Here is a 22,881-nt window from a genome sequence, read left to right on the forward strand (position 1 = left end):
AAAAGTGCTGTAAGTCATCCCTCTGTCTATAACTCAACAGTATTGAGTGCCTGCTGTGGGTCAGACACTATGCATGGTGCTGGGGATACAATGGTGTGTAAGAGAGGTATAGCATCTACTCTCATGGGGCTTTCAGTCTGGTCTAGGGTTTCAACTGCAAATGCATACATTGGCCAGAGAGACCATGTAAATATGTGAAGTAGATTGAATGTAAGAAAAAAAATCAAGTGACCAGCAGAATGTCTTTGTGTTTTTTTGTTTTTGTTTTTTTTCCCATTTTTAACATAGAAACCAAGAAATATTTTTTTTTTATTTAATGGAAAAAAAAAAGTTCAAGAGCTATAGGGTCTAGTAGTGGGGTGGGGATGCCCCGTGGGGGACTTTCAAGAGGGGGAGCCACTACTCAGCTCTAGCTTTTTGTTGTCACTAGCAAGTCCAGTGGAACTGGCTTTTCAATTTATCAATGGAAGTCTGGAGCTTTTTGTAAAGATCGAATTTGTAAATGTTGGCTTGAATATATTTAAAAATGCTACTTGGGACAATAGTAACCACCTGTGGGCTGGAGCCAGCCTGTGACTACCATTGGTCAACAGCTGGCCTAGTGGGTCTCCTATCAATCTCGTACTATTCTGCTCCCAGGTGCTTTCCATCTGTTCTGTTTATTTGACGCTTAAATTCCTTCTTAAATTACTTCTTTTGTTAGCATAGTTACCACTCAGATGGATTTTCCTGTCATTGCATGTGATGGAAAAACCCTTTGTACTTACTTTCCACATGAGGCTTGTGAGGCACTCCTGGGCTTCTTATGACACACATTTCCCCAGAGCTGAGTCTGGATGGGACTTCTTGGGGGCCTCAGTAAAATTGTTTTATTTGGTGGGCGGGAGGCTCACCTGAAGTCTCATAATTTGTATTGCTCATCCTTACCCTCCTCTTGCCATGATATACTGAGAACAACAACCCCTTCCTTCTTCAGTGCCATGTCCTCCTTTTCCCAGTACTGTCAGCACTCTCTGCTCCTTTTAGAATTAAGCACAGGGCTTGCTTCAGAGGAGACGGAACTGGAATGGGTTAAGTAAAATATGATCTGGCACATTGGTGTGCTGACCCTTAAAACAAGGGTATGGGCAGAACCCCAGGATATGGCCCTGACCTTTGGGCTAATAGACCCCTTTCTCCAAGAAGAGGAGAGGCCTAGCTGCTGTGTTCCTGGAGGTGGTGAGGGTGGGTCTCTGTATAGAACCTTGGGTTGGCTCCTGTGCCTCCCAGTTCTTCTTGAGCCTTATTTTTTTGGCCTTAAAAATTCTTTATTATGTTGGGAAACTGAGTAGTAACTATATTTTTACATCTATCTATTGTGCACCATATATGCCTGACTGTCACACAGAACAGTGGTCATTTATGATTATGTAGAATATAAAATTTACTTTCAGGCCAATTTTAAACTTTACTTGATTACAACATTAAAGTCTATTCAGGGATGCTTGCTCAGTCTTGTAAGTTTGATGCACTTATAGTGAGATTATCTGCTTGCATCTTTAAAAACAGTGCAATGAACATTATTAGTTGTTGTATTGGATACCTCAAAACTTTACCATGTTGGCCAGCTCTGCCTAGGTGTAGTCTGACAGTGCCTCGCCTCAGCTGCCCTACCTGTGTCTTGCTTTCTGCCCAGGGCGCTTAGGAAAATCTATTTACTGCCTACACATGTACAGCTTGGAAGTATGGTTGGGCATGATGCCCAGGAGAATAATCCATGACCAATGGTGGCAAGGAGCTGAAAGATAAATGATCTTCCTTTCTGTCTCCAAAGTGGGTAATTGTGAGGTGCACTCTAAGCAGCTTAAAATCCAAGGTGGTCACTAATTTGATAATGCCCCATTTACTGGTATACTTTTCTTCCCTGTTTCATTCTTCCCAGTCCCTTATGCCAACTCTGGCTAGAGTGATCCTAGAGTTATATTGCTGCCTGAGATAAGTTCTTATCTGAGTGTGAATTTCCCCATACACTGTGTCTGAAGCAGAGATTTGAGTGCAATTAATTTATTTGGGGAAGGATACTAGGAAAGGCCATTAGGGGAGTGTTTAAACAGAGACCTGAAGGTGGGGAGGGAACAAGCATGAGGCTATGGGGAAAGCACATTTCTGGAAGATTAAACAGTCATCACAGACTATACTTAGTAGACTCACTGTTCAAGGATAGTGAGGAGGTCAGTGAGACAAGTGGAGTGAACAAGGGGCAGAGTGATAGGAACTGAGGGCAAAGGAAAAAGGAGGTGAGGTGCAGACAGATCACATAGACCCAAGGAGGCCATTGTAAAGATTGTGGCCCTCATTCATAGTAAAATGGGAAGCGATATGCATATTGAGCAGGGGCGTGATCTAACTTGCTTCATAAAAGGATTGCTGTAGCTGCTGTGTGGAAGATGGACTGCAGCAGGGCAAGGGGAGAACTATTATAATCTAATGGCTTGGACTGGTGAAATGGAGCAAGGGCTAAGTGACTGTGTTTGGATGTATTCTCAACTTTTCAAGATTGGCTGCTTGGCCAGGCACAGTGGCTCACGCCTGTAATCCTAGCACTTTGGGAGGCTGAGGCAGGTGGATCACCTGAGGTCAGGAGTTTGAGACCAGCCTGGCCAACATGGTGAAACCCTGTCTCTACTAAAAATACAAAAATTAACCAGGTGTGGTGGCACATACCTGTAATCCCAGCTACTAGGGAAGCTGAGGCAGGATAATTGCTTGATCCCAGGAAATAAAGGTTGCAGTGAGCAGAGATCACACCACTGTACTCCAGCCTGGGTGATGGAGTAAGACTCCATCTCAAAAAAAAAATATCTATCTATCTATCTATCTATATATATGTATGTATATATATGTATACACGCACACACACACACACGCACACACACACACACACACACAGATATGCATGCTGCCGGATTTGATGGGAATATGAGAAAAAGAGACAAGTCAAGGGTGACTCACTGTAAGGTTTTTTGGCTAGAACAGGTAGAAGGGCATGTGGGTGTGTATGTATGCATGGGAGGGGCAGGAAAGAAGAGTTTCATTTGGACGTGCTCGGTTTGACATGCCTAATAGACATCCCAGTGGAGCTGTGAGGTGGAGTTTGGAGATGAGTCAGAAGGCCAGGTAAGAGGTCGGGGCTGGAGAGACACATTTAGGAGTCATCAGTATATGATAGATATTGCTCATCATGGGAAGATTTCATTTTGTTCAGTAAAGATTTCAGATGATTTAATCAGAAAGCACTATAGGATTTATTAGAATATTTTATTTGAATGAATATTTGGAAAGGTTATTTTGTCTGTCCATCAAATGGCCTTACAAGCCATTAGATTATAAGATGTGGTTTGTCTCAGGTGGGGTTTAACACTGTTGCTTAAAATGAGATTTTTCCACAGTAGATGAGACAAATTGCACCATCTTTTATGTAAACAGGCTTCTTTGATCCACATACTTTACAGTGCAGTTTTTTTTTCTTTTTTTTAATCAGTAGTGCTCCTTTTCTTGGCTGTAGAGATGGCAGAGTTAATATTTTACTGAGAAAATAGTCTTCCATAGCAAACCAGGTTCTGGCTGTCCCCTTCATCCTCCCCTGTGGAGTTGCATTTGCTACAAGTCACAGCAGATCCTCACTGGGCAGCAATTGGGGTGACCACATGGGTCAGGGGCCCCATTGCTACTGAGATTTTCCAGAGCTCCCTCTCACCATCATAGACAGTCAAGTGTCACAGACGCTCTGTGAAGCTGTGATTTGGTTCAAGAGCTTGAATAACCAGAGCTCCTTCAGAACCAGGCCATACTGAACTCTTCCATCTTTGTCACCATTTCACAGCGTGTGCCTGGATCACACCACGGTCTTTGGCTCACCTCCGTTCTCCTCATGTCATGTCTATCCCTCTGCCTGATCCTGTTGTCTCTCCTTGTGGTATCCAGACATTGCCTGGTCCTGTCTTCCCCTTCAGTGATGGTCTCCCAGTCTCCACTGATAATCTTTTTTTTTTTTTTTTTTTTTTTTTTGAGACAGTGCCTTGCTCTGTCACCCAGGCTGGAGTGCAGTGTCATGATCTCGGCTCACTGCAACCTCCGCCTCCTGTGTTCAAATGATACTCCCGCCTCAGTCTCCTGAATAGCTGGGATTACAAGTGTGCACCACCATGCCTGGCTAATTTTTTGTGTTTTCAGCAGAGAGGGGATGGACAGGCTGGTCTTGAACTCCTGAGCTCAGGCAATCTGCCCACTTCAGCCACCCAACATGTTAGGATTACAGGTGTGAGCCACTGTGTCCAGTCTCCACTGATATCTTGATTCTCAAAATTCTTTTTTTTTTTTTTTCTGAGATGGAGTCTTGCTCTGTTGCCCAGGCTGGAGTGCAATGGTGCGATCTAGGCTCGCTGCAACCTCCGCCTCCCAGGTTCAAGCAATTCTCCTGCCTCAGCCTCCTGAGTAGCCGGCACCACAGGCATCCACCACCATGCCTGGCTAATTTTTGTATTTTTAGTAGAGACAGGGTTTCCCTGTGTTGGCCAGGCTAGTCTTGAACTCCTGACCTCAGGTGATCCACCTGCCTCGGCCTCCCAAAGTGCTGGGATTACAGGTGTGAGCCACCTCTCCCGGCCATCAAAATTCTTAATTTAGCACCTCATAGAATAATGGGATTTTATGGCTGAAAGGGATTGTAGAAGTAATCTGGTTCTTTGGTCTTTCATTTTATTCTGATTATTATTTTTGAGACAGGGTCTTGCCCTGTTGCCCAGGCTGGGGTGCACTGACACTCTTATGGCTCACTGCAGCCTCGAACTCCCTGGCCCAAGTGATCTTTCTACCTCAACATTCTGAGTAGCTGGGGCTACAGGCACACACCACCATGCCCAGCTAGTTCTTAATATTTTTTTCATTTTTTTGTAGAGATGGGGTTTCACTATGTTGCCCAGGTGGGTCTCAAACTCCTGGCCTCAAGTGATCCTCCTGCCTTGGCCTCCAAAAGTGTTGGAATTACAGGTATGAGCACCTTGCCCCACATGTTTTATTATGTTTAATAATGAGGCATTGAGGCCTAGGAAAGCTTGGTGATTTGCTGTGAAGTAAATACCAGGATAATGCAGAACTGAAACTAGAACTGATGTCTCTAGAATCTTAATTCACAATGCTTCCTTTCTCACTGTGAAAGCACATGGTATGTTATCGAGAGCACAAGGTATGTTGCAAACCTATCTACAAAGGTTTACTCTTATTAGGCTAGTAATATTAGTCAAATGTCTAGGTTGTACTCCAGAAGGGAAAAATTAGTGTAGAAAGATTTTTTTTGCCTTGAAAGATCTTCCCATTTTAAAGATAAGAAAATCTAGCTGATAGCTGGCTATCTCATTTGGGTACAAATTCCTGCTTAAAAAAAAAAAAAGACCAAATATATGGTGATTCTTTTTCTTTTTTTTCTTTTCTTTTTTTTGAGACGGAGCCTTGTCTGTCGCCCAGGCTGGAGTGCAGTGGCGCAATCTCAGCTCACTGCAACCTGCGCTTCCTGGGTTCAAGTGATTCTCCTGCCTCAGCCTCCCGAGTAGCTACAGATGCGTGCCACCACGCCCAGCTAATTTTTTTGTTTGTTTAGATGGAGTCTTGCTCTGTCACCAGGCTGGAGTGAAGTGGCGCAACCTTGGCTTACTGCAACTTCCGCCTCCTGGTTTCAAGAGATTCTCCTGCCTTAGCCTCCCGAGTAGCTGGGACTACAGGCGTGTGCCACCATGCCCAGCTAATTTTTTTTTTTTTTTTTTTGGTATTTTTAGTAGAGATGGCGTTTCACTGTGTTAGCCAGGATGGTCTCAATATTCTAACCTCATGATCTGCCTGCCTCAGCCTCCCAAATTGCTGGGATTTCAGGTGTGAGCCACTATGCCCGGCTGTGATTATTTTTCTAATGAGAAAATTTCCTCTTTCTCCCCCAAAAGGTTCCCCCTCCCCCCGCCCAGTTAAAATACATAAACTTTTGGCCTGGTGCGGTGGCTTACAACTGTAATCTCAGCACTTTGGGAGGCTGAGGCAGACGGATCACGAGGTCAGGAGTTCGAGACCAGCCTGGCCAACATGGTGAAACCACATCTCTACTAAAAATACAAAAAAATTAGCCAAGTGTGGTGGCGGATGCCTATAATCCTAGCTACTCAGGAGGCTGAGGCAGGAGGATTGCTTGAACCCAGGAGGCGAAGGTTGCAGTGAGCCGAGATCATGCCACTGCACTCCAGCCTGGGTGACAGAGTGAGACTCAATCTCATTTTAAAAAAAATTATATATATATATTTATATATACACATACATACATACACATACACACACTTTTAGGTCAAAAAATGTCAGCTTGTACTATTTAATATGCTAATTTAGTCATATACATTTAAAATAACAATAAGAGAAATTCATTTTCCCCCCCTCATACTCACCGCTCAACAGAGCATTTCTATTCTATTTTTCTTCACAAATATCTTTGACACCAATGTCTTTCTTATTCCTGGAGCCATTTTTTGAGTCATCAAGCAGATTCCCAAAGTAACTCATCCATACCCTTGGTTGTAAGATCTGTCACTAGGATTTTCATCCTAAGCCACAAGCATCCATTTACCAAACACTGGATTTTCATTTGTTCTGTAGTGTGTATATTATGTGATTCAATGTAATAACTCACTGTCTTGCTTTTTCAAGTAATATTTAAAAGGCATGTTTATAGATAGATCCAGACCTTCCAATTGTTAGGACATAGCGCAGAAATTGTTTTACGTTCTTGGCTTTTTTCAAAAAATAAAGCAGTGCTCTCAGGTTGCTTTCTTAAATATTGAAAACTAACACTGATTAAATTCCATGCTTCTGTGCCCTCCCCAAATTGTATGTTATTTTTCACAGTGAAGTCACTGAGAGACACTGGATCATATTAGAATCTCAATAAAAGCTCAAATATAAGGCCAGTCCTTCTTTTCTACAGTTTAATCTTGGGGGAGGGAGAACCTTGACCTAAATTTAGATATCTTTGGTAACTCCATGCGGGGAAGCCCGTGTCCATGGACTTCCTCCTGATTGCTGTCTTTTATGGCATTTGCTAGATGTGACAGTGAAGAAATAAGTGGGTCATTATCAGTGCTGTACCACTGTCCCCAAGGGAAACCCAGCCTATGTCCTACTGATAGATACTGTCGGCCTTAACATGTTCATGTATCAGAAATCATTTTATTTTCCTACACAAACAATATTTGCCATTGTGCTGCCGAATTGAAGTGACACAGAATCACACTGTGTTTATTTAGACTTAAAAGCCTAGAGGGCTTGTGGAGCTATGCTAAAAATGGCATGGAATGAGCGCAAACAACTTCTTCACTCCGTGTATATTGATTTCTCCCTTGAGATCTTTTCTGTGTCCCTCTTGGATTTGTAGAAGTGTCAAACTTTAAAGTCAAACTTTAAGAAAATTACCTTTTATTTTCCCCCGGTAGAATAGTTAATACAATAGTTAACATATTTATATTTTTGGAAAGTTCAGATATGTCTGCTTTTGCAAATCATAGAATTGTGATAATTGGGAAAAATGATATCCATTAGAAACCTGTTTGTTAGGCCCTTTTACACGTTGCTGGTGAGAGTGCAAAGTAATATACAGTGATCTTTGATTTCAGAGGCCGCTTGTGTTTTAATTGTGATGCTTTTCTGTAAATGCAAAATTATTATAACCTGAAATTTGTCTCCCTTGTATCTACTGTTGTTTCCAGGGCTGTTCAAAGACTTCCCTTTTCACATTTGCATTTCTTGAGTATCCTGTGGTTTTCATAATAAAAAGCAGCTTCTTCAGGGCTCCTGAGGATGTGGAAGGCAGGTCCTTTGCTGGGCTGGTTGCTCTTTTGGGGTCCTGGAGCTACCACACATCCTAGAGAGTAAAACTAGGAACAGGTGTACAGTTTCAGTCTCCTCACAGGACTTTAGGATGATAGAATGGTTTAATAGTTTATAGTCACCGTAGTAGGATTTATCAGAAATTGCTCTTCCTTCTTGCTTTGGAAAAAATAATGTGTGATATTATAATCTTTGTTACTAAAACCCTTCTTTTCTCTGTAGGATCAAAGTGCTTGACTTTGTTGGTTGAAATCCACCCTGTTAACAATGTGAAGGTTCTAAAGGCTGTGGATAGCTATATTTGGGTTCAGGTAAGTAAGCATGCTATTCATCACTTACCTCATTAATCAAAAGGTATGCAGCCAGGAAGAATTGAGGTTTACAAAGTACTTTCACTCTATCATTATCATATTTACTCCTCAGAACAGTCTTGTAGACTACTGCGGCTGGAAGTATCCGCTCTTTCTTTGCAAGCATGGAAATTAAGAACTCGAAGCTAGCTCCACCAACTCTGTCATACTATCATTTGTTTCATAGTAATGTAATATTTTCTCATGATAAAATATCAAATATTGAATATTTTCTCATAAAATATCAAATATTAAATATAATTAATATTTTCTCATGGTAAAATATCAAATATTATAAATTATTAAACACATTTAAGGGAAGCTTTAAAATGGTCTGTGTAATGTATTTACATGGTTGACAGATTAAATATCTATGATTAAATGGCTTAATCCCTGAATTTATCAACTTCATGAGTTGATGCAGAAACTGCATGTATAGTGTAGATGGCATAGATATAGTCAGTCCTCATTATTTGGAGATTCCATATTTGCAAATTCTACTATTCCTAAAATTTATTTGGAATGCCTAAATTAAACACTCATAGTACTTGGCCAGTTATTTGCAGATATATGCTGAATGGTGAAAGAATTTGTCACCCAACATGCACATTCGCAATTGAGGTTGAACATGGCGATGCCCTGCCTTTTTTGTTTTAGCTCTCATACTAAAATGACGGTTGTTTTCATGGCCTAGTTCCATCTTTTGTGCTTTTTCCTGGCGATTTCACTGTTTAAACGGCTTCCAGGCATAGTGCTGAGGCACTGTCTAGTGTTCCTAAGTGCAAGAAGACTGTCAGATGCCTTAGGGAGAAAATATGTGTTTCAGATAAGCTTCATTCAGGCATGAGTTACTGTGCTGTTGGCCATGAGGTTAAGGAGTGTCTTTAAATAGAAACACACAAAACAAAGTTATATACTGATCTATTGACAAACATATTGTGACTAGAGGCTTCCAAGAATTTATCCTTGTTTGGGTTTGGATCATAATCCCAAAAGACAATCCTGAACAACATAATCCTAAATGTTGAAATCCTGAAAGGTGAAAATCCCTGATGTCTAAAGTCCCAAAAGTCATGATCACAGGATAGTTAGGATACACGAGTGTCTATACCTTCAAAACTGTGTATGTTATTATTGCCTATTTTATTGTATACAGTGGACTATGAAGTGTTCTTTTGTGTTTTGCTTCTCAGATAATTCTTCTTTTAAAAAAGTCAGTACATCTTTTTTTTTTTTTTTTTTTTTTTTTTTTTTTTGAGACGGAGTCTCGCTCTGTCTCCCAGGCTGGAGTGCAGTGGCATGATCTCCACTCACTGCAAGCTCCACCTCCCAGGTTCACGCCATTCTCCTGTCTCAGCCTCCCGTGTAGCTGGGGCTACAGGTGCCTGCCACCGTGCCCGGCTAATTTTTGTATTTTTAGTAGAGACGGGGTTTTGCAGTGTTAGCCAGGATGATCTCAATCTCCTGACCTCGTGATCCGCCCGTCTCGGCCTCCGAAAGTGCTGGGATTACAGGCGTGAGCCACCGCACCTGGCCATCAGTACATCTTTTAAATAATTTTTAAAATTATTATCTTCCAGAATTATATTTTTGGGATTTTGATCTTTTGGGATTTCAATATTTAGAATATGGCATTTGGGACTGTGTCTTTCAGAATTGTGATCAATTCCCTTTGTATTTTCCGTAGAAACAATGGTTCAGTATTCAGTATACAGCATTTGTGGTGATGTTACAGAACATAACTACTACAAATAATTTGAATCAACTGTATGTGTTCATGCGGTGCTACAGCATAATTTCCTTTCGCCTAATTTCACGTTTTGTTACAGGGTCAAAATATCATTTCTTTTGGTCTAGCTGGAGTCAATCTGCACCACTCAAAGTGTCTGCCTTTCTGTCCCCCAAGCTACTACCAGCCTCCAGCCTATGGGCCTCCCTATTCCAGTGGGTTAGGGGAGAGGGTTGTCTCTGTCTGCCCAGGGTCCTCCCCTGTCAGCCAGTCCTTTCAGCTGCACATTTCCCAGCCACTCCTGACAGCACTGTGGGTCACTCCTCAATTCCAGACATGGCCTAGCCTGAAGCTCCCAAGCTGCATTCCCCTACCCTCAGGAAGCTACTCTGTCTACACTGTCGTCAGTGTGGGGCGGCTGGGGGACAGAGCACACTTCCCTTTTCTGGTCTGTTCTTTGGCTTCCTCAGCATCTTCTTAGGGCCATATAGATGGTGGAGACATGACTGAAGGATTGGGGTAACTAAAGGGAATTGGAACATAGAAAGGGGAAAAGTTTTTAAAAGCAAGTGGTTGTATACATTGCAAATATATTAAAAACTACCAGAAATTGTATATACTAAAGTGGTTAAAATGCTAAATTTTATGTTATGTGAACTCAGTTAAAAAAAAAAAAGTGGCTGGGTGCGGCGGCTCATGCCTATGATCCTAGCACTTTGGGAGGCTAAGGAGGGCGGATTGCCAGAGCTCAGGAGTTTGAGACCAGCCTGGCCAACATGGCGAAACCCCATCTCTACTAAAAATATAAAAATTAGCCAGGCATTGTGGTGCACTACTGTAATCCCATCTACTCAGAAGGCTGAGGTGGGAGAATTGCTTGAACCTGGGAGGCGGAGGTTGCAGTGAGCCAAGATTGTGCCATTGCACTCCAGCCTGGGCAACAGAGCAAAACTCCATCTCAAAAAAAAAAACCAAAACAAAAAAGTTAAAAGTACGTGGAACAGGACAGCATCTGTAGGGCCAAAGGAAAGGTCCCCACCCAAATAAAGTAAAACTTGTACTCATTCTGTGGACCCATCTCAGTCCCTAGCCCTGCCTCCTGCCCCTGTGTCTATGCCTCTGGAGAGAGAAACTCCTCCAAACCCCAGTGGCAAATCCCCACCTTCTCCCTCCTGCCTCTAGAGAAATGACATCTACTGTCCATTGAGTTGGTCTTGCCCTGGGATCAATTTCCTTTTTCTTATAAAAACATCCATGGTGATTTCCAGTAGCACATTTCCCTAACTCTGCATGCGTAGTCTTGACCACCTACACAGAGGAGGACAGTGGCAGGTGGGCTTGGATCCCAATCCGGGACCCTTTGAGTGTTCCCTTTCAGCACGAGGTGTGTCTTCAAGATAGTGCCAGTGGGTAATTCCACACCCTCTACACACCTAGACTACAGACCTCCAAAGACCAATATTCATTCTAAGTCTAGCTCCTTATTTGTGAAGGTAAATTTTCCTAAGTAAATATAATCTGCTGATTCCCGAAGTAACTCATCCATACTCTTGGTTGTAAGATCCTGTCACTAGGATTTTCATCCTAAGCCACAAGCATCCATTTACCAAACACTGGATTTTCATTTGTTCTGTAGTGTGTATATTATGTGATTCAATATAATAACTCACTGTCTTGCTTTTTCAAGTAATATTTAAAAGGCATGTTTATAGATAGATCCAGACCTTCCAATTGTTAGGACATAGCCCAGAAATTGTTTTACGTTCTTGGCTTTTTTCAAAAAATAAAGCAGTGCTCTCAGGTTGCTTTCTTAAATATTGAAAACTAACACTGATTAAATTCCATGCTTCTGTGCCCTCCCCAAATTGTATGTTATCACCTTGAGTGCTTTTGTAGAGCTGTGTCTGAAGCCTGTCTGCTTTTGGTTTCCAGGCCTTACTCTAGGAACACCTTATAATAGAAAGAAAAACAACACCTACCTAAATGAGACTTTAAAAATAACATTCTCCCTGATTGTCACAGGAAACCCAGGCAGAGGTTTAGAGGTTGGCAGTTACACCTCTTCAGCACCTCAGTCCATGTCACGTTCCTAAGCAGGCATGCCCTGGCCACCTCTGTAGAGCTGGAGGCAATACCATCTTCTGTAGGAGCAGATATCTCCATATTTTGAGGCACTGAACATTTGTTCTCCTATCCTGTATGTGGTGTCATTCATCTCTGCTTTTCCTCAACTCCGGTATACAAAGTATCTTGTTTGATGTGAGACATTTTCCAAATTATGAGACAGTTAGTTCTGTATTATTTTTGTAGCTGAATTTTGCATTGCTATTTTATAATTTTGACTTTATTGCTCTGAAGCATATGTTTTGCTTTTCATTTCCAAAAGGGAACTCAACTATAAATGTTCCAAAAATTGACTAGTACTATTTTTAATCTGATATTATGCAAAGTTAGGGCACTAGGAAATAACAAAAAATTGTCCTAAGTTTAGTCTGACTAATGACTGAGAGATTGGGACATAAAAGTTATGCCCTTTTATATTATTTTCAAGTTTTGGGTGAGGAAAAGAACAAAATTCACGGGTCTTTCATGCCGCAAAATAAAACGACTGGTTTACATTTGCCCTTTTGAGTCATCCTGTGACCAGTTTTTCCTCATTATCACAGCTGACGGGGTCAGGACTTGTGTTGCTGGCAGCCTGCTTTGTCCTGCAAACAGACACATAGTGGTGGGCTCATATGGGAGAGCACAGAGGAAGAGGAATGGGGTGTACTTAAGCCTTTTCTTCCTGGTGACAGTCGTTCTGTGCTTTCAGGCTTGTAAATCCTCAACTCGTGTGACACCATGACTCACTGTTCTTTCTTGACAAGTTCTGGTTATGTTGTGCTTTGTCTCTCGGATGTGGGACTTTGGAAGTTGTCGTGGGGAATATGTTTACTTGGCTCTCAAATTATATACTAGGTTTAGTTGCACAAAGACTATGTTGATGTGTGTGTGTGTGTGTGTGTATGTGTGTGTGTGTGTGTGAAATAGAACATTCTGTATAAATGTTGTTTGCATTATTTCTGATTGGTTTCAGAATCAGATATTCCAGATAGGAAGCACCATCCCTAGAAATAGCTTCAACTTTAACATTTACTGTTTATTTTACTTTGTTTTTAGCAGAGTCTTGCTCTCTTATCACCCAGGCTAGAGTATAGTGGCATGATCTTGGCTCACTCCAACTTCCACCTCCTGGGTTCAAGTGATCCTCACACCTCAATCTCCTGAGTGGCTGGGACTACAGGCACATGCCACCACACTTGGCTAATCTTTTGTATTTTTTGTAGAGATGGGGTCTTGCCATGTTGCCCAGGCTGGTCTTGAACTCCTGAGGTCAAGTGATCTGCCTGTCTTGGCTTCCTAAAGTGCTGGGGATACAGGTGTGAGCCACTGTGCCCAGCCAGAAGCCTTACTGTTTAAATAAGTGAAGATAGTGTTGTATTTGAGATCAATTCCCCTCTCGAAAGCTGAGGTCCTGACAGTGTTCTGTTTTCTTGCTTGCTTTGACCTGCAATGTGTGTGTGCAGGTGATTTCCCTAAATTCTTCTGTGATTCCCAGTTTCTTCAATGGTCTTTAATAGTACAGTCATCAAGCACAACTTTGGAAATACTTGTTCAAGCAAGATAGTTGCTTACAATTATGATTAATTTCTTTTTTACAGTTTCTCTACCCACATGTTGAAAGTCATCCTCTTCCAGAGAACCATCTGTTACTGATTTCAGAAGAGAAATGTAAGTGTATCTTTAGGTGGAATATGGGAATTTCATGAATGGCATATCGTCTCCTAGTGTGGGACATGATTGAATCTTCTAGATATCCACCTGCCATTGCCGAGGGTCCACTGAACTTTGATGTCCATATGAGACCTGAAATTCCTTGGGAAGGGCTTTTCCTTTGGCCCCCAAGTGTTGTTCCCTTTGGCTCTGTTCAGCTTTCTCATCCTGGGAATGATGGGCTCTTGCATACATGGATTTGCAATTTTGTCCCATGGTAGAATGTTTGTAGAACAGGTCATTTTTGTCATTTTTAGTTCATCTGTCTTTTGGGTGTCTGTCACAGTGGATAACTATAATATGGAGATGCTTGGATGGAGAGAGGGGAAGTTTATGGTAGCTAGAAGAATCCCATGTCAGAACTTGAGAAGACCTACTAACTTAGACAAATTCAGGTAGAGGCAAATAAGTTTAGGACATAAAAGGTTATGTCCTTCCATGATGATTTCTTTTTTTTTTTTTTTTTTTTTTTTGAGACGGAGTCTCGCTCTGTCGCCCAGGCTGGAGTGCAGTGGCCGGATCTCAGCTCACTGCAAGCTCCGCCTCCCGGGTTCGCGCCATTCTCCTGCCTCAGCCTCCCGAGTAGCTGGGACTACAGGCGCCCACAACGGTGCCCGGCTAATTTTTTGTATTTTTAGTAGAGACGGGGTTTCACCGTGGTCTCGATCTCCTGACCTTGTGATCCGCCTGCCTTGGCCTCCCAAAGTGCTGGGATTACAGGCGTGAGCCACTGCGCCCGGCCCCATGATGATTTCAAGTTAGGAGAGGGAGAGGAAGGACAAAATTTACTAGTGGAGCTTGTAAGCTGTCTTTCGCATTACAAGATGAAACTGCTAGTTTATAGTTGGAAGGACAGGCTTGAGGGGTAAGGCTTTGTTCAGTGTCTAAGCTCGTGTTCAGTTTTGTAATTAGGACCAGCAGAAGGTAAATATGGCTGAATTCAAATTGTTACCAATAGAAAGGGACCATCTACACAGACTGTCTTTAGTGTTCAGGGTTTTGTTCAAGTGAAATTGACCTCTATTAAAATGCTTCCCCAAAATGTCTCGTATAATGAGTTTTTTATCTGGTATGTTCATAAAAACAACTGTTTGTTATTTGGGAATTGGAGATAAACTCTGCTAAGTAAGCCCTTGTTAGCCCTAGACAACACTGATGGAATAGGGGAGCCAAGTACTTGCTGAGGGAACCCAGGGAAGCAGGTGGGCTAAATGCTTCATGTATTGTTGATATTGAGGAGCAGAATAAATGCAGGACTTGAAATTAACTGTAAAGGGAGGATGGAGAAAAATGGGTTTTAAAAAGTTTTTGAACCTCTATTGTGAGATTACAGTTTGTGATAATGTTGTTTTTATGGCCAGTTGTTTAATCTGCATTGCTTTTATAACAATGTTTTTACAAGTGTTAGGCAAAAATAGTACTCATATGTTTCCTTAAAGTTAAATTATCTTTCTCTGTTTTTCTTTTAAAGATATTGAGCAATTACGTATCCATGTTGCCCAAGAAGATGGAAATAGAGTGGTAAAGATTTGAAATTCTTTTCGCCTCATAGTTTTTGATCCACAAAGAACTACATTACTAGACTGCTAAAGAAAATTAATGTTATTGATATATGATGTTTTCTTTATTTGATAACTTTTGAAGTATAGACTTGCTGTTCTAATGTGTGAAATGATACAAATATATATGAAGTTAATTATCCCATTTTTCTCTATCTCAACCCTCAATCTCAGTATCCTGAAGAAGCTGATAACAGCCTGTGTATCTTTCCACAGCTTTTACCTTGCTCGTGCAAACCTGTGTAAGGTTGTATGTGGGGATTCAATTGTTTTTACCAAAGTAGAATCATAATACATAAATTTACCTGCTGCTTTTGTGTTTGCTTTTGCTTAGCAGGTAAAAAGATCAGGAGTATCCCTATGAGTTACTAAAATAGAGATGTAACTAATTGGTTATTTACTCTAGTTTTTGTATGTACATATATGCATATCATGGGATCATACCATATATTTATACCATATATACAATCATACTGTATATCATACCATATATGGGTTTCATAGAGTGTATTTTTTTTGCTTGTTTTCCACATGTACCTTTTTTTTTTTTAATCTCTTTTGTTCACAACATGGTATGTATCATACTTTTCTCCATACTAATACTAATCTCCTACCCCCACCTCTGACCCACCCAGGGGTTTATTATCCATTTCTTACTCATTCAGCTTTGTGGAATTACCTGCAAGTAAACTAGAATAGCTCCAATTCATTCTCTTTAGAAGCAGATAATGGTCTCTGCTATGGATAGACATTCACTAAATTGCCAGTTTTTTGTTTTTGCTTTTGAGTTATAAATCATCTTAAACTTTTTTTTCCTATAGCCTTATGTATTGGTACATATGTTTATTTGAGCTAAATCCTCAGGGATGGAGTGTTTGATGGGTACATCCATTTAATAAATTCCAACAGATTTTTCCAGGTTGCTTTCCAAAAAAATTCTAACAATTGACAATGTTTGAAGCAAAATTTAAGAGTACGTTTTCCCTCAATTCATATCACGAAAAGGTATACTTACCTTTTAAAAAATTTCCAATTTGATGAGTTTAAGTTGATATCTCAGTCTGTATCTCCCTTAATATTGATGCATTTCACCATCTTTTCCTCAGCGTACTGGCTATTTGATTTGCTTTTTTGAAAATTGTTTAGTTGTATCCTTATCTATTTTTCTACTGGGCTTTTTCTTGATAATTTATATAGGATCTTAATATGTTACTGATATTAAAAATGATTTTCTTCAATATTTAGTCTGCATCAAAATTGTCTCTGAAAATTTTAATGTTTCTCTGAAGATTTTAAAGTTAAATGAACAAATTGAAACAGAAAATGGCACTTACAAATTGTGTATCAGCTATTGAAAGCCTTAAATCAAGAAGCCTGGCTGGAAAATTGCCAGGAGAAAGTGTGTCACTGAAGCTCTGGGCTACCATTGTCCTGCAGGGGCTAAGTGGATGGGAGCACAAGGACAGACAGGGCCAGGGGTCAGAAGAGGGTCAAGCCCAGGAGGAAAGATCAAGGCCGAATCCCAAAGCCAGTGATGAGAATTTAGAAGAGAAATAAATAAGCAAGTTGGGGTCAGGAACTGGGAATGAGCATAGACAGGGGACTGACTGGTTAGAAGAGGGCTTGAGAGCAGAGAGAGAGAGGCGGACAGACACATACTGGAAAGAGTGATGGAGGGGACACCTGTCAGCAGCCCAGAAAAGATTCTGCTATTCAGGATGGTACAGCTTTAGCATTCCTTAATTCACATGTGTTCTTCCAAGAAGTACTTCTGCCCTCATTTTTAAAGGCTTAGATGACAGCTTCATACAGCGTAAGTATAAGACCATCTCTATCATGCAGGGATGTTGCAAAGAATATGCAATTCCACATATTCTTCGCAACATCCCTACATGATAGAGATGGTATTAGGCTTATCCCTGTTTTTACAGAGAAGACAGCAGCCAAGACTCACAGAGATGAGGTGACTCTAGAGAGAAACAACATTGAGATTTGAACCTGGGTATGCCACAATCTGACATTCATGTTCTTGTTAGTACATACCTTTACCTGGAACGGTTCTCAAATCTACTCCAGCTCAACAAATTTCAGAAAAATGATTGCCCAAAGTTTAGAGACAGACAGGTCCTCTTGGATCTTTTCTCTGGCATCACTTTCCTCTTGTCTAAATGTAATGGACAGGGTAAGCAGGAAATAGTGGTTTACAACTCTTTATGCCACATGGTTCCCCTCAAGTTCCAAGTTACCATGGGTGGAGAAATCCCTGTGAGGATTAGGGAGGGTTTAGGCATGAACATGGACCAGTCTGGTGTTTCTTTTTTCTTCATTTCTTCTACCCCAACCTGTCTTTATTCTTTACTCATCTATCTCAATGTAGGTTACTTTTGCTTAATAAGCATTTTGAGGAAAGTTAATTCTTAACTGCTTCTGTTAAATTATTTTGAGGTCAGCTGATGCACTGAAAGGGCACTGGGAGGATTCCAGGACATAGATTCCAGACCTTGCTGAACTAACTATGCGGCCTAATCTAAGTGCTGAGAGCCTCAGTTTTCTTACCTGTTAAGGGATTGAATTGGATGGTTTCTAGAATCTCCTGATTTTAAAGTTCCATAGTTCTGACTTTGTTACTTAGTAAACAAATATTTTATACTTATAATATCTTTGGCAATTTACTCTTGTACACCTTATTTCATTTTCTGCCTTTTGTTTTTTTGTTTTGTTTTTTTTTATATTATACTTCATGTTCTAGGGTACATGTGCACAACGTGCAGGTTTGTTACATATGTATACATGTGCCATGTTGGTGTGCTGCACCCATTAACTCGTCATTTACATTAGGTATATCTCCTAATGCTATCCTTCCCCTCTCCCTCCACCCCACAACAGACCCTGGTGTGTGATGTTCCCCTTCCTGTGTCCAAGTGTTCTCATTGTTCATTTCCCACCTATGAGTGAGAACATGTGGCATTTGGTTTTCTGTTCTTGCGATAGTTTGCTGAGAATGATGGTTTCCAGCTGCATCCATGTCCCTACAAAGGACATGAACTCATCCTTTTTTATGGCTGCATAGTATTCCATGAAGGCATAAAAAAGGATTTTTTTCTTTTTTTGAGATGGAGTCTTGCTCTGTCACCCAGGCTGGAATGCAGTGGTATAATCTCGGCTCACTGTAACCTCCATCTCTTGGGTTCAAGTGATTCTCTGGCCTCAGCCTCCCGATTAGCTGGGATTACAGGTGTGCACCCCCATGCCTGGCTAATATTTGTATTTTTTTAGTAGAAATGGGGTTTCACCATGTTGACCAGGCTGGTCTCGAACTCCTGACCTCAGGTGATCCACCTACCTCAGCCTCCCAAAGTACTGGGATTACAGACGTGAGCCACTGTGCCCGGCCCATTTTCTGCCTTCTGAACAAACATTCCTTGAGCACTGTTACATGCTAGAAACAATCAATGCATTGGTAATAGAAAGGTGTTGTAGAGGCCGGGCGCGGTGGCTCAAGCCTGTAATCCCAGCACTTTGGGAGGCCGAGACGGGCAGATCACGAGGTCAGGAGGTCGAGACCATCCTGGTTAACACAGTGAAACCCCTTCTCTACTAAAAAATACAAAAAAATAGCTGGGCGAGGTGGCGGGCGCCTGTAGTCCCAGCTACTCGGGAGGCTGAGGCAGGAGAATGGCGCAAACCTGGGAGGCGGAGCTTGCAGTGAGCTGAGATCAGGCCACTGCACTCCAGCCTGGGCGACAGTGCGAGACTCCCTCTAAAAAAAAAAAAAAGAAAAAAAGAAAAGAAACGTGTTGTAGAAGAGTGTGTACTCATTGCGGGAGGCTTATAGCATTAATTAAAATGTAATTGTCATAGAAGCATGCCAATGCACCATGGGAAAACAGGTGAGGATTATATTACATCTTGGGGATGTGAGGGAAGGCTTTGTGTAGGACACAATGTGTAAGTCAGGCCTTGAAGAATGAGTAGTTAGGTATTGCTGAGAGATGGGCAATATCATCGTACTCATCATGGGAGACATAAAGGTGAGAGGCATGCCCAAAGCTGCATGGTTGGTTTATGGCCAAACTGGGGTCATTGTCTACTACTTTCCACTGCCAGGCCTGAGTTTTTCCTTGGCATCACAGCCTTTGACTTTGGTAGTGGAGGGTTCTTGTCTGCAGAGGCTTGACTTGAGAGAGTTAGGTACAGAACAGTAAGTTCTGAATCTTCTATTAATGCAGCTATTGATTTGTGGGAGGTGTGGTGTTGTCTTCAACAGCCTCAGCCTGTCTGCTAAACTAAGAGCAATAATACAATCATATATTATAAGTGGGAAGAAGAGGAGGCAATGAAATGATGTCTTAAAACATTTCTGGAAAGACTGTGTGTGCTAGGGGTGGGGAGCTTCTAACAGTGAACTGTGGAAATATTTACACGTATCGTAAAGATAGACATGGAAAATAATTATGAATTCCAGATATGTTCTCCTTAAAAGTTATTCATACCTTTTTTTTTTTTTTCATTTTTAGGTGATTAAAAATTCTGGCCATCTCCCGAGAGACAGAATAGCTGAGGATTTCGTTTGGGCTCAGTGGGATATGTCAGAACAGAGATTATACTACATTGACCTGAAGGTAAAAAAACTAGTTCATGGGCATTCCTTTTTTTTTTTTTTTTTTTTTAACAAAAATATTAATTTTTTTAGAGACAGGGTCTTGCTCTCTTGCTGAGGCTGGAGCGCAGTGGTGTGATCATAGCTCACTGCAGCCTTGAACTCCAGGGCTCAAGTGATCCTCCCTCCTCAGGCTCCTAAAACATGGATTACAGGCATGAGCCATAGTGCTTGGCCCCAGCACTTTTTTTTATAAGAACAATTTGATTTTGACATTATTACTGCAGTTCACTAATTACTACATTTTCATTGATGTGAAATAGTCAGTGAAGTTTTATTAAACATAATGATGAAAAGATTTTCATAATTGTTTGCTTCTTGACTGCTTCCTTTTCTTTTTTTCCTAGTTTTTAAATAAATATGCCATTCTGTTTTCTCTTATAGAAATCAAGGAGTATCTTAAAATGTATCCAGTTTTATGCTGATGAGAGCTATAACTTAATGGTAAGTCCAGAAAATGATCACACTACAGGAAAGTTTATGATACATTACTCTTTTTTTTTTTTTTTTTTTTTTTGAGATGGAGTCTTGCTCTGTCCCCCAGGCTGGAGTGCAGTGGTGTGATCTTGGCTCACTGCAAGCTCCACCTCCTGGGTTCACGCCATTCTTCCGCCTCAGCCTCCCGAGTAGCTGGGACTACAGGCGCCCGCCACCCTGCCTGGCTAATTTTTTTGTATTTTTAGTAGAGATGGGGTTTCGCCATAATATCCAGGATTGTCTGGATCTCCTGACCTCGTGATCCGCCTGCCTCGGCCTCCTAAAGTGCTGGGATTACAGGCGTGAGCCACCGCTGATACATTACCCTCTTTTAAGAGAATTGTTATTATGAGCAGCGCTTTAGCATTCCTGATGTTTGTGTTAGTCACTTGTATGAGCAAGTAAAATTAGTTCTTGCCATCTCCAGGCTTCCACTCCATAACAAATCCAGTTCATTAGGTCACTAGAAGAACACACACCAGAAATGTCCGCTAACTGAATGCTTCATATCAAAGAAACACGTGTAAGTGAGGATTAGTAGAAGGTATTAGGTTGACGCAAAAGTAATTGCGGTTTCTAATCATTTAAAAGTAATGGCAAGAACTGCAGTTACTTTTACACCAACCTAATAATTTTTGGGGTCTGTAAGAGATAGCTTTAAGGTGTTACAAGTTATTTGACCCAAAAGGACTTGTGAGGATGGTGGATTTGAGAATAAAGAGACAAGTCAATCAGAGGGTATAGTTTAACCAAAATCTAGCATTACCCCTGAAAAAGCTATTTGGAACGTTAGCATTTGTTGCATCAATGGAAAAAAAAGAAAAAACTTCTAAAAATAGGAAAATGTAAATTTAAGAATTTGAATTTTTAAAAAGATTTTTAAAAAGTTAGCATTGTGGTGAAGAGTCTTTAATATCTTTGTGATGGGCAATACAGTGTTGTTTTTTTTGTTTTGTTTTTTTGTTTTTTTGTTTTTTTGTTTTTCTCTTTTTTAGACAGAGTCTCACTCTGTTGCCCTGACTGGAGTGCAGTGGCATGATCTCTTCTCACTGCACCCTCTGCCTCCTGGATTCAATCAATTATCCTGTCTCAGCCTCCCTAGTACCTGGGATTACAGGCACCTGTCACCATGACCAGCTAATTTTTGTATTTTAGTAGGGATGGGATTTTACTATGTTGGCCAGGCTGGTATTGAACTCCTGACCTCAAGCAATCCACTTGCCTTGGCCTCCCAAGGTTCTGGAATTACAGGTGTGAGCCACCGTGCTGGCCTATTCTTGAGTAGGACTAGTGTTGCTGTCTAATACACATTGTTATGCCATTGCAAGAATTACACTTACCCATCCTGCGCTTCTGTTGGCTCATCTACTCTCCCTTTAAAGACACCCAGTCCTTCCTTTCTTACTCAGTCATCTATGCCTTGTAAAAGATGGTTGCTTCCAATTGGTCTATTGTACAACCTGTTTTTGATATTCAAATCTAAGACAAAGTTTGTCAAGCATTAACCCTTTAAGAAATAAATAAACATCAAGCTCATGATTGTATGTAAACTCCAGAGTATTTTCAATGGACTTTCTATGCAATGGATTTGGAGTACAACCTCTGAAGATAATGATGGTTACATTTCATTATTAGGCAAGCACAATATTTTTCTGGTTTACTTGGGCTTGCTCTGGTTTTCAGAACTGTCATCACTTTCATTGTGGGTTCATTTTCTTCTGATTTTTTTTGACAGTTTGAAGTACCCTTGGATGTATCATTAAGCAACTCAGGATTTAAGTAAGTTATTCATAGGTCGTTACTAATTTTTATAGATACTTGTGGGCAAAATGATTATATTTATTCCTAGTTTATGCTATGCAGATAAAAAGAGAGTTTGATATACTGTGTCCATCTTTTTTTGTATTCCCATTCTCCATAGCAAATATAAACAACTTTATCAAACATGAACCCAGGATTTTACATATAAAGTCAATTGTATTGATTTCCTTAGCCATTTATTTCTGTAGTGCATCTCCATTTATTTTGATATATGGATATACCCTTCTCCCTGTGATTAAATAGAAGGATTCGATGGGTCAGAGAGCTACACTGGGGATCAAACATCGAAACCCTTTTTATTGCCATCAAAGAGGATGTCACAGGTCAATCCACTTGTAGCTTAGCTGAGTTTATTGTTTTGTTTTTTTTCTGTTTTCCTTTTTACACAAAAGACAAGGTTTTTTCCTTTTTCCACTCTATTTTACATGTGGCGGAAACATGAGATGCTTCTGAAAAAATAAGCATAAGGCCATCAATATGTAGAAGACATGAAAATCTTTCTAAATTGGAGTAATGATAATCCTGAACTGTTAAGTATTTCACTAGCTTTATTTCGTCATGTATGAACATTTA

General features: G+C 40.8%; 1 protein-coding gene across 18 annotated transcripts in view; it reads left to right on the top strand.

Annotated features, from left to right (window-relative positions):
• GSAP (gamma-secretase activating protein) overlaps window positions 1–22,881 on the top strand; it is a 104,947-nt gene that overhangs the window by 19,817 nt on the left and 62,249 nt on the right. For 16 of the 18 annotated variants that reach the window (XR_012432746.1, XR_012432747.1, XR_012432749.1 and 13 more), the window contains 6 exons: window positions 8,119–8,207; window positions 13,680–13,749; window positions 15,263–15,312; window positions 19,868–19,972; window positions 20,395–20,454; window positions 22,223–22,266. Coding sequence is in view for 13 of the 18 variants with exons in the window: in XM_045387560.2 (XP_045243495.2) it covers window positions 8,119–8,207; window positions 13,680–13,749; window positions 15,263–15,312; window positions 19,868–19,972; window positions 20,395–20,454; window positions 22,223–22,266 (418 nt within the window). In the remaining 5 variants the exon portion in view is untranslated. Of the gene's footprint in view, window positions 1–8,118; window positions 8,208–13,679; window positions 13,750–15,262; window positions 15,313–19,867; window positions 19,973–20,394; window positions 20,455–22,222; window positions 22,267–22,700; window positions 22,838–22,881 lie in introns of those variants that run through there. The other 2 variants (XM_074035696.1, XM_074035697.1) reach the window with 2 other exon arrangements.

The sequence above is a fragment of the Macaca fascicularis genome, chromosome 3 (assembly GCF_037993035.2).
Source record: "Macaca fascicularis isolate 582-1 chromosome 3, T2T-MFA8v1.1".
Classification (NCBI taxonomy): domain Eukaryota; kingdom Metazoa; phylum Chordata; class Mammalia; order Primates; family Cercopithecidae; genus Macaca; species Macaca fascicularis.